The 21207-nt window shown below is 31.0% G+C and overlaps 2 protein-coding genes across 2 annotated transcripts; both read right to left on the reverse strand.

Annotated features, from left to right (window-relative positions):
- Positions 1-2703: 2703 nt before the first annotated feature.
- LOC108331061 (NAD(P)H-quinone oxidoreductase subunit M, chloroplastic) lies at positions 2704-3877 on the reverse strand. Its single transcript, XM_017565678.2, has 2 exons — positions 3339-3877; positions 2704-3152 (listed from the first exon to the last, which is right to left on the reverse strand). Exons 1-2 carry the CDS (start codon positions 3789-3791, stop codon positions 2967-2969), a joined length of 639 nt encoding a protein of 212 aa, XP_017421167.1. The 5' UTR covers positions 3792-3877; the 3' UTR covers positions 2704-2966.
- An 815-nt stretch (positions 3878-4692) lies between these two features.
- Positions 4693-8628, reverse strand: LOC108329951 (protein kinase STUNTED). Its single transcript, XM_017564356.2, has 10 exons — positions 8226-8628; positions 8039-8136; positions 7566-7815; positions 6785-7486; positions 6453-6701; positions 6143-6306; positions 5986-6065; positions 5741-5888; positions 5492-5641; positions 4693-5228 (listed from the first exon to the last, which is right to left on the reverse strand). Exons 1-10 carry the CDS (start codon positions 8395-8397, stop codon positions 4980-4982), a joined length of 2262 nt encoding a protein of 753 aa, XP_017419845.1. The 5' UTR covers positions 8398-8628; the 3' UTR covers positions 4693-4979.
- Positions 8629-21207: the final 12579 nt, after the last annotated feature.

Consider the following 21207-nt stretch of genomic DNA (forward strand, 5'->3'; position numbering starts at 1 on the left):
TAACCTTATAGACTAGGACCTCCTACCATTCTCACACATGACTTACTCCTCTCTACTTGAGAATGAGTAATCATAGAATATCAGGATAAACACCACCTTAGCATGACCACATTCATACTTTACCATTCCATAACAAATCCTGAGATATTCCTCCCTGGAATACTCTTTCATATCCATACTATTCCATTCATATCACATTTTAAATATCATCATATTTCATCATCAATACAGTCAAACCGAACTCAGAAAACAAGATGCCATCTTGGGATAGAACTGAAATAGATAACCTAAATCTTAGAAGCAGGAACGAACAAGAGAATACTTTTTAGACTAACATAACTGAATACTTGGTGTAAGACTGAGCGGTCTTTCACTTATCCACAGAACAGGACCGAAGGGTCCATACTAGATAAAACTTTGGCGACACAAAACATTTACTCGATACTCAACAGTTATGACCGAACGGTCTTTACTAGACAGAACTCTAAGAATGTACGAAATGCATATAATTAGACTTAACCTAAAATCATGAGAGCTTTTAATCGAAACCTAAGAACTTAAACCGAACACCACAAGCTTTTAACCGAACACTACTAAGTTGGACCTAACACTCCTAGTTTCAAATATAAGTACATAATTGAGGATTATGACAAGACCGAGCGCTTGGTTCAAGACCGAGCACTTCTGAACTTATACAATGAAGGAATATATTCTAAATACAAATACATATAACTTAATTTCAACAAAGGATAAATATAATATTTAAGAATTTAAGTATTATTGAATACCTTAACTAAGCTGATTTAAGAAGTAAAAATAGGAAACTATACGTAGGCCGAATGCTTATTTACAAGTATAATAGTATAAAATCGATCGGTCATTAACTGAAATTCTCTACAAAAGAAGAATCCAGTTCAGACCGAATGCTCAAAGGAAAACCGAACAGTCAAGACTGACTTTCAGAAACAATTACGAAATACTACAGATTGAAACTCAGACTCTATTCATACCCAGTTTTCACCATGTATAACCATCACTAACATACAGACAATCATACAACGACATTTATAATTCATCTCAACCAAATATATATACAGAACATCAAACACCCAAACCAACATTCAAAACAAAGAATCATAATTAAATTACAAGCTTCCCTTACCTCTTAAACTTAGCCGAACGCTCACCACTAGAAATCTTAGAATCCTATGGATCACGATTTATGAAACTAAGCCAAACAGAAGACCAGAAATGTGCTTAGAATGAGATGATAAACTCATGCAACCAGAACTTGGCTTGCATATGTCAGAAAACTAACGTTCTAAGAAGATAAGGAACTCACCAGCTTAAAACCACAACTTGATCGGTGCAAAGTGAAGCCCTTGACACCAGGAAGACTCAGGCACTGCCTGAATGATGATCGGATGAAAGAAAAAGTAAGAATTTGTAGAGAGAAGAAGATTGTAGAGAGAAGGAGGAGAAAATGAAGAACTCAGAAGGTTGAAGATGAAGGGTGCATGCAGAAAAATGGCACGAAGTTTAAAATTTTGCTTTAAATACTACCGTCACTAAACCGATCGGCCACTCAACGCTATACACCTGTCTTCCACTTTCTGAATTCTAGAAACTCTTGTACCTACATCTGCCTTTCACTAACAGGGGATTTTAAGGGTCCTGACAAATTTAGATGTTATCTCTATTTAAAAAAGAAAATCAACAAATTATATATATATATATATATATATATATATATATATATATATATGAATGGTATTATAGTATTATTTTCCAAATAAACATACTTGGATATACATTTCTTTTTATCACGAATAAAAGTGGTGGCACAGAAAGAATTAACTTTGATGCCATTTCTTTTTCCTTTCTGCTGACACTTACTATCTTTTTAACATCAACTTTACTTCACCTTTTCTAAAATGGAAAAGTACCATTAATTTTAAGGTTTAATAGCCAATTTAGTCCTCACTTTGGTTGAAAAATCTCAATTTAGTCCCTCGTTATAAAAGTGTTTTGAATTAGTCCTAACTTTTAAAACAGTGGGTCAAATTGGTCCTTTCTGTTAAATATAAGTTAACAAAATTAATGGATGATGATGTGACACAACTTAAAGCTAACGAGAGACCAATCTAACACATCAGCTTTAAGCTGTGTCACATCATCATCCATTAATTTCGTTAACTTATATTTAACGAAAGGGACCAATCTGACCCACTATTTTAAAAGTTAGGACTAATGTAAAACACTTTTATAACGAGGGACTAAATTGAGATTTTTCAACCAAAGTGGGGACTAAATTGGCTATTAAACCTAATTTTAAAGAAAGGTGTTCAAGAAAGAAAGAAAGAAATTCAATATTTAAAGGGAAAAATTTCCCTCCTAGTTATGTTGGTATAGTATTTCATAATGTACCTTTTATTTAAGTCGGGGAAACAGCATATTAGAATCAAGCAAGGAAAGTAGGGTGATGTTAATCAATACTACGAAGGAGAACACAGTTTGAAACGGATTGTTTTTTCTTCTAAAATAAGGTATCTTCATAGTATTACTCTTTAGAAACTTAAAAGTTACTGAAATAAATTAACTTTTCTAATAAAGTTGTTTCATATGCATAAACAATACAATCAAACCCTGTTAATATACTTATGACATTTAATTATCCGTCCTCTGTGATGAAACTTATTGGTCTGTAGAAAGAACTAAATTTTAAGATAAGATGGATGTGTAGGAGGGGTGGGTGATTATACCAGTTTAGTAACATAAGCGATGAACAGAAGCTATATTACAGACAGTAAGAATACTCTGTATCTGTAACTATATTTTGGTCTGCACTAGTTTCACTCGAATCCAAAAACAATCTAATGTTGGATTAGAGTTTCTTTTTTATAATCTACAAAACAATCACGTGCAAACCATCCATGGTTACTCACTTTTCTTGCTGTATTCACAAATCACTTCTCCATTGAAACTTCAGGTTTGATATCATTGTCGAACATGATCCGTGGCTTGCCCATGCTGAAATTCAGAACCCTTGCATTCATGTTGTACTTGATTAGGCCATCGTATAACATCTTTCTTATGTAGTGCTCTATGTCCGAACCAATCAGACGAAGGGTGTAATCGTTCAATGGAGCACCCTGTTTTGGATAATCACACCTTAGTATTTCAACACACACAACAACCTAAAGCACATATCTAAAATCTCACATCCTCTTTCCTTCCATATTTTGTTAATTAGACTCTCAGAAACTGTGACACCAAACTGTGACACCAACCTAAGACAAACAGATCGAAGATAAATGAATTGTGTTTAAGGAAAGTACCTCGTAGTGATCAACAAGTTCCTGGAAGTAAGAATAGACCATGTTGCAGGTTTCAGGGTTCCACAGAAACTCATCAGTAGGATCAAGAATAAGGGTGAGCTTATCCATCTGGGTTTGATCAAACTCGAAAGTTACAGGGTCGATATAGGCTGCGAAGATCCTGACATGGCGTGTGGTGCAGCTCAACCACTGCCCTCCATATTCCCTTATCATGTTTTTGCTCTTCACATTCACCTGAGGTTCCACTGGCCTTGGTATCGTTCCTTTTGGCTTCGGTTTCTCACTTTGCACTTGTTCCTGCTCTTTCTCCTTCACGTCCTCTGCTTCCTGAACATCGCTCTGTTGTTGGGCTGATACTAAAACTGTTCTCCGGTTTCTGACTTCTCTTCTTCCTCCACTCCAACCCAACATGGACAATTTGGTGGAAACCATGTAGGAGCAACTCGTGGCCATGATTTAAGGATGTGTTGTGCGTTGCTAAGGTTTAATTTCGTGGTGATTGCCTTTATATTAGTTTCCCACTGCTATGGATAAGATTTCTCCTACATAACTCAAGGAGGGAACTTTTTGTGGTCTGCGAATGGATATGGCACTTCCAATTTTACCCATGTTGTATAAATACTTTTAAGTCATATGATCTCAAACAAAGATACAGAAAATATTATGATTTTTTATTTTTAAATTCTTTCACCACATTTCACTACAAAATATTAAATTTATTAATGTACGATATTATTATCTCTGCTATATATATAAAACATGTTAACAATAATGCCTAAACATCATGTATTCGACGGGTTGAAAATGGAAAACAATATTGAATTTCTTTTTAAGAAAATAGATAGATCTAAAGAACAAAGTAACATAATTTGTAAACAGGGAAAATCCAACTCTTAAATATAATATCTATTTTTTTATTTAAAATAAAAATATGAGCAGAAATATCGTTTTGATCTGTTAAACTTTGGTCAAGTTTGTTAGTGATATTTTAAATTTAAAAGGAAGTAATTTGAAAGTAATCCACGATTTATCCTTAATTTGTGGTAGTTTTAGTCCTCAATAAGAATCAAAAGTGGACAATTTCCAAAATGAAAGATAAAAATTTGATTTAAAATTAAAGGGAACAAAATTAAACTCAGCATAAATTTAAGGAAAAAAATATACTTAAACTTAAAATTTTCAATAACTAGATAAATCAGTATTTAAAAAGTATGCATTTTGTAAATGTTTCTTCACTTTCACATTGCATCTTAATTGAGTTAGAATTCGTGATTGACTAACAAAGCATGAAATACTAACACGGTTTAGTTTATAAATTTAGGGAGGAAGTTGCTGTAGCCTAATTTGGATTGGATGCAGAGCAATGATCTTTACGCTCTAAAATACAACTTGTTCATCTCTTTACCAATATATATTACAAAACTTGATCAAATTGAGATCGTGGAAAAAACCAGAGAAAATAGAGTGACAAGGTGGAATTGGCCTAGTTTCCTCGTTATTAAGTATAGGAGGAGGGCACACCCAAACAACCTCTCATCCTAAATCCATTCAAAACCCAAAGAAGACTTAATCTCCAAAAAGATCAAGTCATGAAAAAATAAAAATCATAGAGCTTCTTCTAGCATTTTGCTAGTGATTTGCTCAGTCAAAGCTTGATGCACGGCTGTAACGGCCTCTCAAGTAGTCCTCCAATGTCAAACCCTGCTCAACACTGCACATGGAGAGTGACTCCTCCACCACATCACGCAGTGCAAGATCTATATGTGACTGCAGATTATCACTAGGTGGACACGCTTCATCATCAACCGTTTCTGCTGCATCCAAACCATTGTTAACTTCTAACCTTGCCCACTTCATTGTTTCAATGTCACCTTGAAGGAGCTTTAAGATCTGTGGTCCAATATAATCAATGCATCACATTTTCAACTAAGGACTAATTCTCTGAATATTTCTACGGTAATCAAACAAGAAGATAAAGTTGTGGCGTGCACTATCAAGATATGTACCACAGGATTTAGGATAAGCAAAAGGCAAACATTCAGGTCATTGTCCAGGAAATTACACTCCATATGCAACGAATGAGTCTATTAGTATTATATATGATATGACATAGATTCCACAATATGCAGTAAAGTCAAAAGTGGACCACTTACAAGGTTCATTTGAGGCCTAGCCCTTGGAGCACGTTTGATACACAGTGTGGCTGCCAACACCATCTTTTCCATCTCCTCATGATCATAGTTATCACCCAAACTAGGATCTAACAATTGTAACACCTTTCCACTATTTAGAATTGGACTTGCCTGCGAAAGTGCGTTTCTGTTATATTTTTTCACAACACATATGATTAGGAAATAGAAGTATTTGAGGTGATGCCATAGCATAGGCCTACAGAAACATACCCACATGACAAGACTCTCTTGGCCTTTAGGATAATCACGGTTTATGGGCCTTCTCCCCGAAAGAAGTTCAAGGAGCACCACCCCATATGCATAAACATCAATCTTATCATTTACTTTGCCGTACATGAAGTATTCAGGAGCCAAGTAACTGCATGATAAGTACAATACATAAAAATAATTTAGGACCATTTCAAATGTATTTTCTCTCTCTCTAGCATGGTTATGCAGGGTTTAAATGTACAAACCCAAAGGTTCCAGCAACATCTGTGCAGGTTATTTGTGATGACGAGGTTGATGCCCATTTTGCCAGTCCAAAATCAGAAAGCTGAAGAAAATCAAGCAGATCATGAGGCTCAATAATACAGAATATGTTGAACTTAAAAGTGATCAAAAGATAAATACCTGGGGTTCAAAATCCTCGGATAATAACACATTCGATGACTTTACATCCCGATGGATCACGGGTTGATCGTCTTTAGAATGCAGATAATCTAAAGCCTCAGCAATACCCACAGCTACCTTATATCTCTCCGACCAACCAAACGCAAGTGAACTTTTCTTATTACCTATTTTGGCAAGGAATAGAAGGAAGTCAATAACAAGCCACATAGAAAAACAAAAGGGGATACATATATATATATATATATATATATATATATATATATATATATATATATATATATATATATATAGAAAATGTATATTTGCGTACCATGAAGATTCTCTTCAAGACTTCCCCTTGATAAGAGATCATAAACCAGAAGAAATTTGCCATTCTCAAAGCAGAATCCCAGGAGGGAAATTATGTTTTTGTGATGCAAGGTAGTGATGATTTCGATTTCCAGAATAAATTCCTTCAATACATCTTCGGAAGGCTTTAGAATCTTGACAGCAAGTTCCTTGCCATCAGAAAGGCAGCCTCTAAAAACCTGACTGCTTCCTCCTTTCCCAATAAAGTTTTCTGAAATCACATTAGTGACCACATTAAAGAAAAACCACCCAGTTTGTTACATTGAACTAAGTCAAACTAACTAGGATACAAACCCGGTAAGAAATTTGATGTGGCAGATACAAGATCTTGGTACCCAAACAATCTACAACTTGAGGAGTACTTCTCGTGAAGGCCCTCCAATTCTTTAGGAATGTTTCTTGAATTGCTTTCTGGCGAAGAAGCAGTTCCGATTTCAGAATCTATTGGAACAAGAGCACCACTTTCCCTATCTAAAGCCGCAGGTTGATCCAGGCTTTGGTCACAACTTTCAGGTTTTTCATCACGTTCTGAAGCATATGAAATATTTCTAGAAGGTAACCTCATTGCCCACTGGACCACGGAAATCTTGGGGTGCATCAATGATCTATCAGTAGATTGTGTGTCCGATATAATTCTCCGATGTAGTAGTGGCCAACCAGGTTTCAATTCCGTTTCTGCAGCAACAGTGGGTTGCACTTGCACTGGTACTATAGCCAAGGAATTCTCTTTACCATCATCACCAGAAAACCCTTCTTCAGATTGGTTGCAAGAAGGGTCTGGCAATGCCAAGGTTGTGCCACAAATTGAACAGTTCGGTTTTCTAACAGTTTCTGTAGAATCTAGGAAAAACTTAGCTAAACTGTGATCTGAACTTTGGCCAGGTTTCTTCTCATCAGCATCCGTCCCTGAATTGTCATCACTTAGAACTTTTGTATTCTTACTGAGTGTCCAATGAATCAAATCGATCAAACCATTTCTGTGCTGAAGATCAATCCCTGCAAAACAAACTCAAGCCTGAGAATTCTGCCGTGTCCGTTAGAATGCCAAAAATCAAAACTAAGAACAATATGACACCTTGTAAGTCAGCAACACTCGGTGGCGAGCTGTCACGCTTGAACACAACTTTCCCATTGTTAACCGCGAGAATACAGCAATCCTTGGACAACTTTTTAGCACAGTATTTAGCTACAAAGGTAGATGACCGGATTCTATGCAAACCATTAGTTGTTCCGACCACAACATGAGTTGCAGAGTAACCATTTGCTTCTCGAACCAAAATTTTCTTCACTGATGAACCACGGCAAATTTTGAGTTTGAGGTCGACCTAACAAAATAACAAAAACCATAAAATTCAGTATGTTTTGTTCAGGGACTTCAAAGAAGAAGCACTTCCACAAACTTCAAAATTACGCTTTTGTTTCCCTAGGAAGTTTCATTTTTATGTCCCGCATTTCCTACCCAATTTGAAGACAGCAAATGAATTTGCATATTCCGTTTATAGAAATTGAAAAAGGTCCACACAAAGAACGAAGATTCAGAAATTGAACCTGTTTCAAGTTGCAGAATCCTTCATAAACGGCAAGAACAGAGTCAAACGCCTTGACAAGCGAAAGCAGCGAAGATTTCCCGTCTCCATTCACAGTTTCTACGCAATCCCATTTCACCAGTCAATATTCACGTTAAAAAACAAAAACCCAAAGCAAAAAAAGAAAAATAACTGAAATTCCCAGGTACCCTGGTTTCCAAGAACATGCAGAGCAACCACGGTGTCACCAGGGTGAGCCACTTTAACCAAAGCCCACGTGAGCAATTCCTTGCTGGGGGAGTCCATCTTCACCCCCACTACCACCATGCGGCCACCGGAGCCTCCGTGGGAGGGTTCTCCGGTAGGAGCCGTTTGAGGCATTTTTGACGTTGATCACGATCAGAGTGACGCCGTTTTGTTGGTGGCGAGTGTTCTCTCAGACAGAGACCGTGGGTGAGTAATACTACTAGGAATTAAGTGAGCTTGTCGTTCTTCTTTTGTGCTGTGTTCTGTTATATGATTTGGGTTTGGTTTGGAACTACTAAGGTTTGTTCGGCTTAACTGTCGTTGGTTCAGTTCGCTTTTGAAGCTCCCACGCCAAACTCTGAAGCTTCTAACTTCTGTTAAAACTATTATTATTATTATTATTTATTTCATATTTCATATTTATATTTATCTAGGTGACTTTCTAAACAAGATGCTACTAACCAAGTTTAAAGCCCTTCGGTTTTGACCACTGACTGGACCCAATTATCTTCTTTAACCTAAAATTTACTTCTTTTTTTAACAATAAATATTCTTATCTATTCTTATAAATTTATGTATTTTGAAAAAGTGTCTTGTCTTATCAAAATACAGGAAAATATTTTAAAATGTTAACACTGAATAAAATATGTAAAATACTTGTTCTAAAGTCACTATCATTTAATAATGTCTGCACATAAATTAAACGGTTTTTAATTATTTTTTTAATACTTATTTTTTTCTTTTAACCTCATAAATACTTTACCATATCACTTTCAATATCTTTAATTCTAACTTGAATTTCAATACTGTCCAAGAAAAGCTAGCAGCAATAAAAAAATATCATATTATTACATTCATAATTTATCATCAATATAAAATACAGTTTCTGTTAAAATATTTATTAATCATCATTAATGCTTTATAATATAGATTGTATATTATTTGTATACTTATTTATTTTGAATTTAATTAATTATTTAAAAATACTAAAAAAATTGTAAGGCGAAATTAGTGAAACATTATTTTAGATATTCAGATTATAGGTCAATTAGTTGAGTTGAAATCGAATCTCTCTTGAATTAGAATTAGGTTTTTAAAAGTTTTGAAATGAATGAAGGATTTTCTGAAATGAAATATGGATAAGAAATTTGAATGATGGTGGGATACCTAATGTAGGAAAATTATTTTTATTATTATTATTATTATTATTTTATGATAGAATAGAATATTCCGTGTATGAATAAGAAATTACAAATTGCTGGTGTTTTATTTGGTGAAGGAATAGGAATGAGTTTTGTTACGTCATTCTCATTTGAATAACATCACGCTTTAATTTGCTTCGTTTTCAATCATTGTGTTAACATCCATATACGAATTTTTCACGCTTTAAGTTGCTTCAGAACCTTTTATTCACTGTCTTTTTAAGTTTTTATTAGGTCATTTTTCACGTTCTCATATTTCATTATTCAACAACCATTCACACTGTTTTATCTTCCTTCACTTCATCAAATCTCATTGCAGCTATCATAAACGTTAAAACCATGTCCAAATATCTATAAAATATTGTTTTTCTTTTGTAAATTATATATTCATGTATGAACTGAATTAAAATTAATATTTATATCAATATTTTTCAGAACATCAAAATTCCATTCCCATTTTTTTATTTTAATATAATTTTAATTATTGAAAAAATGAAGAGTTTTAAATACATTTTCTATTTTACTTATGTTAAAAACATTCCTTTCAAGAGACGTGTACTGGTTGGTTTGAATAGTAGACAGCAAACCGTTAGCTAACGAATTTTTATAAACACTTAATTTCAAATATAATTAAGGATCACGATTTAATTTAAAAGCTTATTGAACTTATGCTTGTTAAGTAAGCACTTACCAAAATAAGTTAAATTAATTGTTTGTTATATGATGTAAGTTGTTATCATACGCTATCTTAGAAAATTTATTCAAATATACAAATGTTTATGTCAAAAGATATATCTTAAAAAATGTAAGTAGAGTCTTCTGAACAAAGTTATAATATCACATTTGAAATATAATTGAAACTCAGTAACAAAAAGTTATTGTATCATAAGATGGAGAAATATGTATATGTGAAGAAAATTGTAATATCCCATTTTTAACCGTAAATATGGAATTATTGTAAGAAAATACACTTATAAAAGACAAGATCTATACCGGTAGAATTATTTGATTTCTCAACTATTTCACTCTCATCTCTTGCTGGAGCAATCGTAAAGAATGTCCCCCTAAACTCACACTATTAAGGTGATCATCGCAAAAGAGAAAACACACACAAAGACAGGCAACACAAAAAATTAAGGGTAAGCTAGTGGTAAAATAGTTCATCATAATTTAATAAATATTTCATTATACATTATATTACACACATAATAAACATATATCATAATCACATCACAACATTTGACTTGACTCATCCAGATAGTATAAATGTTGAACTATGGTGGTTCCTGCACTTATGGTGGTTTCTATTGCTTTGCATTGCCCTTGCTAATGGGTTTCACCCTACCACTCATAAGATTAGTCCTCAAATGCTCTTTTGCCAACTGAAGAAAGACTCCTCAAGCTAAGACCTCCTGCTGCTACTCTCTATGACATAACCATCCATCTCGACTTAAGTTGGGCTTATTGAGTGTCAAAATAACCCAACAATACAAAGCTCCATACATTCATACAAAAACAACACATGGCACTACCATGTATCTTCTCCACGAGAATCATGGAATTACATCCATCAATCATTTACTTAATCAACCACATATTCATCATCAACATATCCCTCTCATAATCATATATATATATATATATATATATATATATATATATATATATATATATATATATATATATATATATATATATATATATATATATATATATATATATATATATATATATATATATATATATACTTCACACAAACATGGCATACTATCACAAAAAAAACCTTTGATTATACATTAAAAAATAATAACATAATTTTTCATGGCATCTTGATACTCACATTTATGTAGGAAAACAACTCTGAAACCCTCACCAACAGCTATGGAAGGTCCAAAACCCCTAAAATGACCTAAAGAACGTCTAAAATGGACATCCAGAACCCTAAAAACCCCCTTGAAACTGGTGTAGTGGTGCATGACAGGGCTCAGCGTTGGCGCCTCTGGAAATGGGCGCTCAACGCCCAATTTGGGCGCTTAGTGTAAGACCCATAAAATATATATATATATATATATATATATATATATATATATATATATATATATTTATAATAGTAAATTTTAGCATTTTACTAGTAATAATAATTTTAATGGATAGAAAAATGTAAATTTTTGGATATAAAATTATAGTAATTCTAGAGGGAGAGCTTCAAATTTTTGATAACTTATTTAGGATTTTTTTTAAGAAAAGTGAATAGTGAATAGTAAATAGTAAATAGTGAATAGTGAATAGTGAATGGTTAAAAAAAAAATATATTAAAATAAATTGTGGAAGAGAACACTCCACGTAGAGTTAATCATTCAGAGATAATAGTAAAATTTTTGGCTATAAATAGCCAAGGGGGGAGGCTGAAGATTTACACCAAAATTCTAGAGAAATTGTGAGAGAAGAGAGTTGGAGGAAATTTTAGTTGAAGAGGGGAAATTCTGGAAGTTTCCGGAGAACGGTTTGAGAAGAAGAAACTAAGTCTGGAATAGAGGTAAGGGGAGCTAACTTTGAGTATTTCCTTTTGTATTATCTTGAGTCTTGAATATGCTATATTTTGCTTTTGTCTGATCTTAAATCTTGAATATGGAGTATTTTGTTTCTTTATGATCTTGAATTTAAATGAGAGTATGCTTTTGTGTTGATATCCAAGTGTGATAGTTGTAAATTGTGATGTTGAATATGTTATGCCATTTGTATGTTATTAGTTGTTTATTTTTGTATTTTGGAAGGATTAGAAATTGTCTAACCGGCTCTGCCAGATTCAATTTCTTGTTTCCCCAAACATTTTATTGTTTTCCTTATTTATTTTTATTGTAATTTGGAAGGATTAGAAATTGTCTAACCGGCTCTGCCAGATTCAATTTCTTGATTCCCCAAATTTTTTTATTTCTTTCCTTACTTATTTTATTACATTTTTGGAAGGATTAGAAGTTGTCTAACCGGCTCTGCCAGATTCAACTTCTTGTTTCCCCAAACTATTTATTGCTTTACTTATTTATTTTATTGCAATTTTTGGAAGGATTAGAAGTTGTCAACCGGCTCTGCCAGATTCAACTTCTTATTTCCCCAGACATGTATTGTTCTTGTTATTTAATTATATTGTATTGTTGGATGGATTAGAAGTTGTCTAACCGGCTCTGCCAGATTCAACTCCTTATTTCCCCAGACATGTATTGTTCTTGTTATTTAATTATATTGTATTGTTGGATGGATTAGAAGTTGTCTAACCGGCTCTGCCAGATTCAACTTCTTGTTTCCCCATAAAATTTTATATTAAGATTATTTTTATGATTGTCAAATATTGTATTCTTCTATGACCATTTATAGTAATATTTTATTATTGTTAATTATTTATAATTATCTTGTATGAATTCTATTATGGATGTTTATTGTGATGAATTTATTGAATGAGTTTGTTGGCTGAAATTGATCTTGTTGGAAGGTTTGGAGAAAGGGTTCTGTAATAACTTGTATATGTGTATTAAATATACAGATACTGTTTGAGGTTGTTGTGAGAGGAAGTAAAATATTAAAATTAGGCATTTTAGATTTAGAGCATAAGAGAACAAGGTAGATAAATTAAATAAATAAATTGTAAATTATTAAGGGCCTCCCTTTGTTGGTAGGATAGAGGAACCTTAAAAACCTGAGTTGGCACATCCCTGATCATAGAGCAGCCCTGGCCTGGTCCAGTCAGTTGTGACTAGTCATATGTGCTGGCGTCGAAGGTGAGTTTGATGCGTTCAGACATCTGGGTCCTCTCCGGTGACCAATTGGGGTAAAGAAAGATCTCTAATAGGATGAAAATAAAATAAAATAAGTCAATTATAGATGCATAAAGTTATCATGGTAAAAACTTCATATATATTTTATTTGTCGTTACATTGAGCTCAGACTTTAATATGTAGTTGCTAAGATATGTTGAAATGTTTTGGCTGATCTATGAATCTTTGATTGGTGAAAATATGTTAAGTTATACTCGTTATGGTCAAAATGAGTTTATAATATGAAGTATGATATCTGGCAATATGTTTAATTTATTGACACCAAATTAGGTTATTGTCAAATTATGATTAGAGAATGAACATGATCGAGTTATGTGGGGAAGAGGTTATGAATTGTTGATTTGATTAAATGTTGGAGTAGATAAGAGGGTATGAAATGTTGATTTAATGAAATGTTGGAGTGGATATAAGAAATCATTGTTTATGAAATGATGTTTCCTACGGGAAGTAGTATGTTCGGTTTATACCATGAGAGCTTGATATGAGCAAAGTAACACCTGAGGTTTATGAAAGCAGGCAGCAAGTGGTCTGACCATAAGGCTTTGACATAAATATGTGGTTCATAAGTTTTATAGAAGCCGGTAGAGAGGGGTCTGACCATAAGGCTTCAGAAAGTAAGACATAGTATATAAGTGAGGCTTAAGGAAGCAGGCAGAGAGCGGTCTGACCATAAGGCTTCATGAGTAAGCATGGTACACTTGTAAGATTTATGGAAATGAGAAAGATGATTTTGATAATGATGAATTAATGACATCGGAATAATGATATTTTATCAATTGTAGAAATACATTATTATAATATTTTTATTACAAGTTTAATGATTTTTTTGATATGGTTGGCTTACCCTTATTTGTTTGTACTATGATCATATAACTCATGTTATATGTGATTAGATAATGTTGCAGATGCGGTTGAACAAGCTTAGAGATGAGAGAGATGCGGGGAAAAACTTTCAGGGATTTTTGTAAAAAGAATAAATTTGTATTGGGAAGATTATGTTGTGTAAAACTTATAAGTTGAAATTTCAATGGTGAAGACTATATTGTTTAAAGTTTGTAAGTTTGGTATTGTACTTTGGAGTAATTGAAATAAAGTTTGATTGTTTATAAGAGATATCAAATTAATTTAGTCTCTACTATCAGTAATACCCTTTAAATTATTTGGGTGTTACACTTAGACGCTATCAGTAAGATCAAGACCCAATTTTCTCACTTTAAACATTTTACCCCCTAACTTCTAAAGGTCTCTAGGACCCTTCAGACCTTGAGAAAACTTTGAAAACCCTCATATAACTCAATTTGACACTTTAAAACCCAAATTCACTTTCACAAGTTACCGAATTTCAGTTCTACACTTTCTAACCCACATATCAGTTTACCCACTACATAGACAAGTCTAAATACACTTGCTAGCACCCTCCAACACCTCAGTTCCATCCCAACCTTCCTACTTTCAATTCTCAACACCTAAAACCTCTAAAATGGATTAAAAACTCAACTTATGAAGCCGATATTACTTCCATGATATATTTTACTGATTTTAGTACCTAGACAAGTCCTAATAGATATAATAACAGACCTTCAACCGTCCAAAATAGTTTATACTCACTACTTCAAAATTTCACTACTCAAAACCCCTTTTTTACACCAAAAACACTTGAAAACTTCAACTATAAACCCTTCATTTGCTACATAACAGCTTTCAACCATCTAACCCTCCTAACAAGTCCCAATTTACCTCATGAAAGCACCTAGACAATAGTTTCCTCACCTCAACCCCAAACTCTCAAACTCACACATACAAACCTCTATTTTAGGCCTAAAACCAAAGAATTTCACCATTTCTTATCACAATAATTTTGAATTCAATTTCAAATAACAACACAACTTCATAACAACATAGAACATCAATTTCAAATTATTACAATCACAAACACTTCATAATACCAAATATCGCTATTTACACCTAACCAATACTATATTACTATCACAATTTCATATATCAAATATATCATATTATTCGTATATATTCTATTTTAATATAAATCAACACAATCTAAGACAAATCTAGCTTCCCTTACTTTGCAATAAACTGCCTAACTCAAAGAAACGTTCTGTCGATTGCTTGAAACGCAAGGAATCTTTAGACGAACCTGTGAGACAACAAATTAGAAACGGACATAGTCCTTAGAACTTTAGATTAACCAAGAACAAGAAAGGAAGGCCAAATGATACATGCAAAATAGTTTCCATGCATGATCATGGCCCGAAGCTAAAAGGTAATAATGAGTAGAAAGTAGACATTGATGTCGTGATCGTCTAGACACCTCCTGATCGTCAAACAGATGACTTAGGAGCCCTAACTCTTAGAGAGAAAGTAGAGAACTCTAAAAAAGTGGTTTCTAGATATACGTTTTAAAATAATAAAACTCGTTTATAACAAAACTATTTATAAGTAAACCATTTAATATTAAAATATCCGAGTCTCACTATTTTTAAACTATCATCACTTTTAAAATACCATCTGGAATTTTACAAACAAGATATATAATAAACTATAAATTTAGTAATAATAATTAATTATCTCAAGTTATTAATCATACTATTTATATGAACTAGAGATTCTTTTTATCTAAAGAAAAAAAATCAACTAGTAATTTCGATATTGTTTTTTTTTTCGTATGCATATATTATATCATTTTTACATTATACATAAATTATATCTTTCTTTCTTGATAACTAACAACATTGCCTTATCTCTCTCTTCTTGAGAGAAGAAGCATCAAAACTGGTGAATTTGGCGACAGAATAAAGAGTTGGCTTCATTGCTCTATTAAGTTTCTCGTCTCTTGGATGTGTTTGTTTTGATAAAGGGAGATTTGAAGGAGTGAAAATATTGATGAGAATGAATGGAAAGAAAATGAAAGTAAAAGTTGTTTAAATTAAGAAAAAAATGGTAATGAAAAAAGAGAGTCTATAGTATAATAAATAAAAAAAGTTCTAATTAATGAAATTATAAAATTACAATTTAAGATGATAAGTTATTTATACTCACTATCCATGTTTTATTAAATAATTATTTCTTTTATTATTGAAAAACTCTGCTCAAAAAAATTTAATTAGTTATTTTATTTTTCTTTTGATAAAAAATGTCAAATTGTCATTTAACTTTTTTTAATCTCAAATTAATATAATTAATATAATTAAATAATTTGTTTTAGTACTACCAATGTTAAAGACAATATTACATGTCACTATGTAGTTTATTTGACTTTTATTAATTTATTTTTTAACTTTTTTTGAAAAAAAAATTAAACTTGTCAAATCAAAGTTATGTCACGTAACATTATCAATGTGACGTTACTAGATGTGTCAATTTAACTTATGGTTCCAGGGCCAGTCTCCACCCTATTATTGAAAAAGTCCTATTTTAAGAAGCCCATTAAGTAGGGAGTCATAAAAAAGCTCCAACCCCAAAACCCCCTCTCAAGTGGGTTAGGATCAGGTTTAAAGTGAGTTTAGCCCCATTGCAAAACTTTAATTAAATTTTAAAAATAATATAATTTATTGTAATTTTATTCTCTTTTATATATATATATATATATATATATATTATATTATATATATATTATATTATATTATATTATATTATATTAAATAATTATGAACCAAATTGGTCAAATAACCATATTAAAAAGATAAAAAAATGATGTTTTATGTAAATTAAACTGGTTGATATAAAAAATGTAATATTGGAAATTTACATTTTAATCTTATAAACAACCAGTCAAGTACATAAATGTTAATTAATTATAAACAATTAATTTAATATCTATCAGGTTTTCATTAATAATTTTCAGTTTATTCTTACATTTTTACTTATTTCTAAACTACTCATACAACCAATTATGTGACTAATGTGAATACTTTATATATCATAGATTTTAAGTTTTAAGGTTAAGGGTATTTTAATAATTTTCATTCTCAAAACTAAAAAAAAAATCCTAAACCCTTGCTCACCTCCCTCATTCCTCTTAACCCTTTCTCTTTCATCTCTCTCACTCCAACATTTTCTCTGTCATCCTATGGTAGCTTCAACTGAAAAAAATCAGAAAAACTCGCATAACACTAATCTACCTTCCTCACTTATCTAATTTGTTTTTGTGATTTGTGAAGCTAAATGTTTTATTTACCATTACATTCTTCTGACTTAATTTTTAATTGGCTAAACTTGGTTTGATTTTGATCTTGGTTTATTGATGATAGTGTGCCTGTAGATGGGAAGTTTGTAACACAACAAAATTCTAAAATTTAAAATCGAAAATTAATAATAATCAAAAGGAAAAATATATAACACAACTCTCCAATCAAAAATAAACATCAACATCATCAATTATTTTGTTATTAAAGTGTAAAACAAATGAACGAACAGAGCAAAAGCAACAAATTGCAATGTCACTGGTTGTTGTGTGTGGGCGAGGAAGAGTATGGAGATTCATAAACACGGGCTGTTAAGCAATTTCTTACAAAATATGATTATATAATGAGTTTTCATTTTATAATTTTTGTCTTATCTAATTTTATCTAATTTTCACAAGCATAATGACATCAAAAGAATTAGTAATTGATGTGTAAAAAATCAGAAACACTCTCATTTATTTTATAATGAGTTTTCATTTTATAATTTTTGTCGTATATAATTTTATCTAATTTTCACAAGCATAATGACATCTGAAGGAATTGGTAATTGGCCTGGAGGGTTTTTTTTAGAGATGATGACTCAACATGTGCACATGATGAAATTAGAGAGGTTAGTGAAGATGGTGAAATTAAAGAGATCTTGAATGAACCTTTGTCTAAAGGTGAATATGTTAATGACTCAACTCTTTACAAAGACAATTGTTTAAGGGAAGTGTTTCTAATCTTTTCAATTAGGGCTACAGTAGGGATGACAAACAAAATGTTAGAGACAAAGAAAAGGTTGGAGTGAGAGAAATGAAAGAGAATTCATGTTGAGAGGAATGAGAGAGGTGAGGAAGGGTTTGGGAGTTTCGTTTTTTTAATTTTGAGAATGAAAATTATTAAAATACCCTTAACCTTAAAACTTAGAATCTATAATATATAAAAGTATTTTTGTCTACTAAAATCCAATACACATTACTAAAATGTACCAACTAAATAATAAACATACGCGACTTAACAAACCAAAAAAAATAAAATATATATATATATATATATATATATATATAATATTTCTTTTTTCTTCTTTAAGCATTCCAAATATGATATATATAATATATATATATATATATATATATATATATATATATATATAATATCTCTTTTTTCTTCTTTGAATATGATCCCTCAAATTTTTATTTTTTTTCAAATAACAGGAATCCGCACCTCGTTTCTTTCTCGCATTAAAAAAAAGAAAATATTATATAATTTATATATATTAATAATATCCCACATAAAGTAAGGAGAAAAAAAGTCCCATAAGTACAATTGCATTTGTTTGTATTACAAACGTTTTTCATAAAGAGAATTTTGTTCTTCGGTGTAAATATTTGTACAAGATTTCACAAGAGAATCATATTAGAAAAAAGTTATTATACTATAAAAGATCTTTTTTAGTTTTCAAAAATATAATTCTAGACATATTTCTTTCTAACAATTTTATAGCTACTGAAAATATAATCGTATTTTGATGATTAAAATTCAAAATAAATATACAATTTTTAATTAAATATATGATAATAGTTATATTAATATTAATAACATATAGCATCCATCAACATTTCACTCAAAATTAAAAATTAAAAATTACTATAATTTAGAATTATATGTAGAAAAGTTGTTCATTATTTAGTAGGGAATCCGCTTCATGATATAATAAGTTTGTTGCTTTTCATTTAAAATCAACTCCCAGGTTTTATCTGTAATAATATTTACCAGTTTAATTAGATTCAACTAAAAAGAAAGATATAAAAAATTATTTCTTTTTATTAATTTATAATTTTCATTTTTAAATTGTTAAAAAATAAGATTTAAATCTAATATAATTTTATAAAATTTAATTATAAAATGAGGTTTGTATTTATATATATATATATATATATATATATATATTATAAACTATTATATTTTTATTCACGTGAGATTTCAATATATATTTTAAATATAAAATTAGATATTAATATATGATAATGGTCTGATAATAAATAAAATAATAAATTTTGTTAGATTTAATATTTTATTAAGAGATGGATTTAAACTTAAATTTATAAAACGAATTGCAAAATAAATTTTACTATTACATATATTATAAATTAATTCTATGGACTATGAACCTAAACAATTAAAACCATCTACAATTTTATCTCACATTCAATGTTTTTTTTATCCTCAGAATATTTTCCACTTAATATTCAAAGTCGATAAAATAGCTTAAATACACTTTACATCATACGAATTTTTTCATTCACGAAATTAAAATGGTATTAAATATTTAACAGAACATTGCACGCAACACTAGATGAGCATATTCTTTACATTTATACAGGGCAGTGATGTCGCGATTGAATTTAATACTCTTTGCATTTCCTTTTACCTTTCATTTATGGTGATACTATAATACAAAAGAAAATCATTACTTGATGGGAAAATTCACATATAATAAAACACTTAAAAGAAACCAAATTTGAATGGATCTTATTTAATTATTTTATTTTTTAGATTTGATCATTCTATATATTTCTATTTTTTTATTAAATTTCATATTGATCTTTCATTTATTTATCTTTTTAATTGATTTCTATTTGTGAAAAATTAAAATAATTAGACATTTACGATTAAATTGATTGAACAATAATAAAACTACGTTGATATGAAACGTTAATACAATGTAGCTGGATGATGAGGAATTTCCGTATTTTTAAAAAGAAAAATTGAGAAAAGTTTGGTTGAGGTCCTAATTTTTTGTTTTCGTTCCTCTTCCATCTTAGTTTCTTTTTACATTTGTTCAATTTTTTTTCTTAATCTTAATCATTTTAAGTACTTGAGTGAAACTCTTGAGTTAAAATCAAGAGGATATAATGATATAGAACTCTAAGTTTGTTAGTACTAGTTTTGATGCAAATTTTAAACATCTTATAGTATACTAAACGATACATACATTTGTAGATGTTAATACTGATTGACTTATGGTGGAGTTCCTTTTTATAAAACTCTAAAATAAAAAAATCTCCAATTCCTTTCTATTTTTGTTTTCCCCATTTTCCTTGAAAACTCTAATTATTGAAAATGTTGTTGTGAAAGTTACCTTTTCAATGTAAACTCCATAAGCATTGAAGGAGGAAAGGTGGGTAGGGTGGACATGTAGCATGCGACCTAGGGTGCTTCACAGTATGTGCTTTTTCGCATTTGTTTACTTTGTTTTTTAGATAACGAGACTTGAGATTTTGCGGAAGTATCTTAGTATTTTCACTATTTTTGTTCTTTATTGCTTAATTTATGTTCGAATTTGTGTTCTGGATTTTCAATGAGTTACTTCTTATAGAATGTTTTAGTAGAAAGTATCTGTTAATTGCTGAATGATACATTCTACTGATAAACACAAAAAAATGTATCATCCACACATACATACGTAAATACATACACACACACATATACACACATGCACATGCTTGCACATGTATGCACACATGCACACATGCACAAATGAACACATGCACAAATGCATACATGCACACAAACACATATACACACATGCACACATACATACATACATATGGTGGGTCTTTCCTCCCCCTTCAATCATAAACAATGGCTTGCAATATTTGCAACATCCATTAATTGCTCAACATTTGCCTCATCTATTATGTGGTCATCGACAATATCAAGTAATCGACC

The sequence above is a fragment of the Vigna angularis genome, chromosome 4 (assembly GCF_016808095.1).
Source record: "Vigna angularis cultivar LongXiaoDou No.4 chromosome 4, ASM1680809v1, whole genome shotgun sequence".
Taxonomy (NCBI): Eukaryota; Viridiplantae; Streptophyta; class Magnoliopsida; order Fabales; family Fabaceae; genus Vigna; species Vigna angularis.